Source organism: Micropterus dolomieu, unplaced genomic scaffold (assembly GCF_021292245.1).
Source record: "Micropterus dolomieu isolate WLL.071019.BEF.003 ecotype Adirondacks unplaced genomic scaffold, ASM2129224v1 contig_8488, whole genome shotgun sequence".
Taxonomy (NCBI): domain Eukaryota; kingdom Metazoa; phylum Chordata; class Actinopteri; order Centrarchiformes; family Centrarchidae; genus Micropterus; species Micropterus dolomieu.
Genome location: NW_025737474.1, coordinates 1 through 1,137, shown reverse-complemented (window position 1 = coordinate 1,137; position 1,137 = coordinate 1). Strand labels below are relative to the sequence as shown.

At 42.4% G+C, this 1,137-nt stretch overlaps 1 gene segment (V, D, J or C); it reads right to left on the bottom strand.

Moving 5' to 3' along the window:
- Positions 1-449: 449 nt before the first annotated feature.
- On the bottom strand, positions 450-1,114 carry LOC123965069 (the record flags this gene model as incomplete). The annotated part of the segment is given in 2 exon segments: positions 450-736; positions 960-1,114. Coding segments are annotated over 2 exon segments (438 nt in total), but the record flags the coding sequence as incomplete, so codon positions are not given.
- Between the last annotated feature and the right edge of the window lie 23 nt (positions 1,115-1,137).

Below are 1,137 nucleotides of genomic sequence, written 5' to 3'. Positions count from 1 at the left end.
GGGGGTGGGGCACAGGGACTGCTTACAGAATTTGTGCAACGACCCTGACAGATGCTGAGTCAGAGCCTTGACATCATGTGTTTTTACAGAATGGACATTTTAATTATTTACTCCTTAAGGATCAAACAGCAGTGAAGAGAAAGGACTTCCTTGGTTGAGAACTCTCAGCTATTAGGCTGCTGATAGTCTTTCTTTATATAAACACCATCCAACATCATTATCATCCTTTGTCGGAATTGATTTAAAATAACATTTCAGAACTTGTAGTATCTTCCACATGCTGCTGCTGCATTGTTTTGTTTTGTTTAATCACCAGCACCACAAATTCAGATCATAAACCACTGAAGTTTAACAGTGTGTGACTCCCTCTAGTGGACGTTGTGGAGTATTCTGTTGTCTTTGCTCCAAAGGTTTTTGTACAGAGTTTTGGTGTTTCCTGTCACTGTGGGCCGCAGAGCACAGTAGTACACAGCAGAGTCTGTCACTGCAGCAGAGGAGATCTGCAGATTCACACGTTTCTCTTTGTTAATGTGAGCTGAGAAAACAGAACCAGGTGAATGAATCGATCCACTCTCTGTGATGTAGAGCAGGAACTCTGGTCTGGATCTCTGGTATTGTCGGTACCACTGGATATTGGTGATGAAACCCTCATATTTACAGGTCAGGTTGATGTTTCCTCCCTCTGCAACATGTTCTTCAGGACTTTCTGGCGTTATGCTGTTCATGGAACCCAGGGCTGCAAAATGAGTCATTCATGTCAGTTAGTCTGCAAGAGATTCTAACATCAAGAGACTCAACGGAGGTTCTTGACTTTCTGGATTCATTCAATAAACCAAATGTCTGTTTCTATCATGGAAGTTGTTCCCTTCCACAGAGAAACCTCTAGTTCTGAAATGTAGACCAAATATCTGGTTAATCCAGCAGGTTAATGAGCCTTTCATCTGTGTTCCAACACTCACCTATGAAGTGAGAGCAAAGTAAAAAGAGGTAAAGCAACATGTCTTTGGAGTTGTTAAAGCCAGACAGACAGCAGATGAGCAATGTTCTTCCACTGCAGTAGAATGAAGAAACTAAACAGCCTCTCTGCTGCACAGCCCTTCTCCTCAACATCAAGCTGATTGTGCTTTTAGTTCCTCA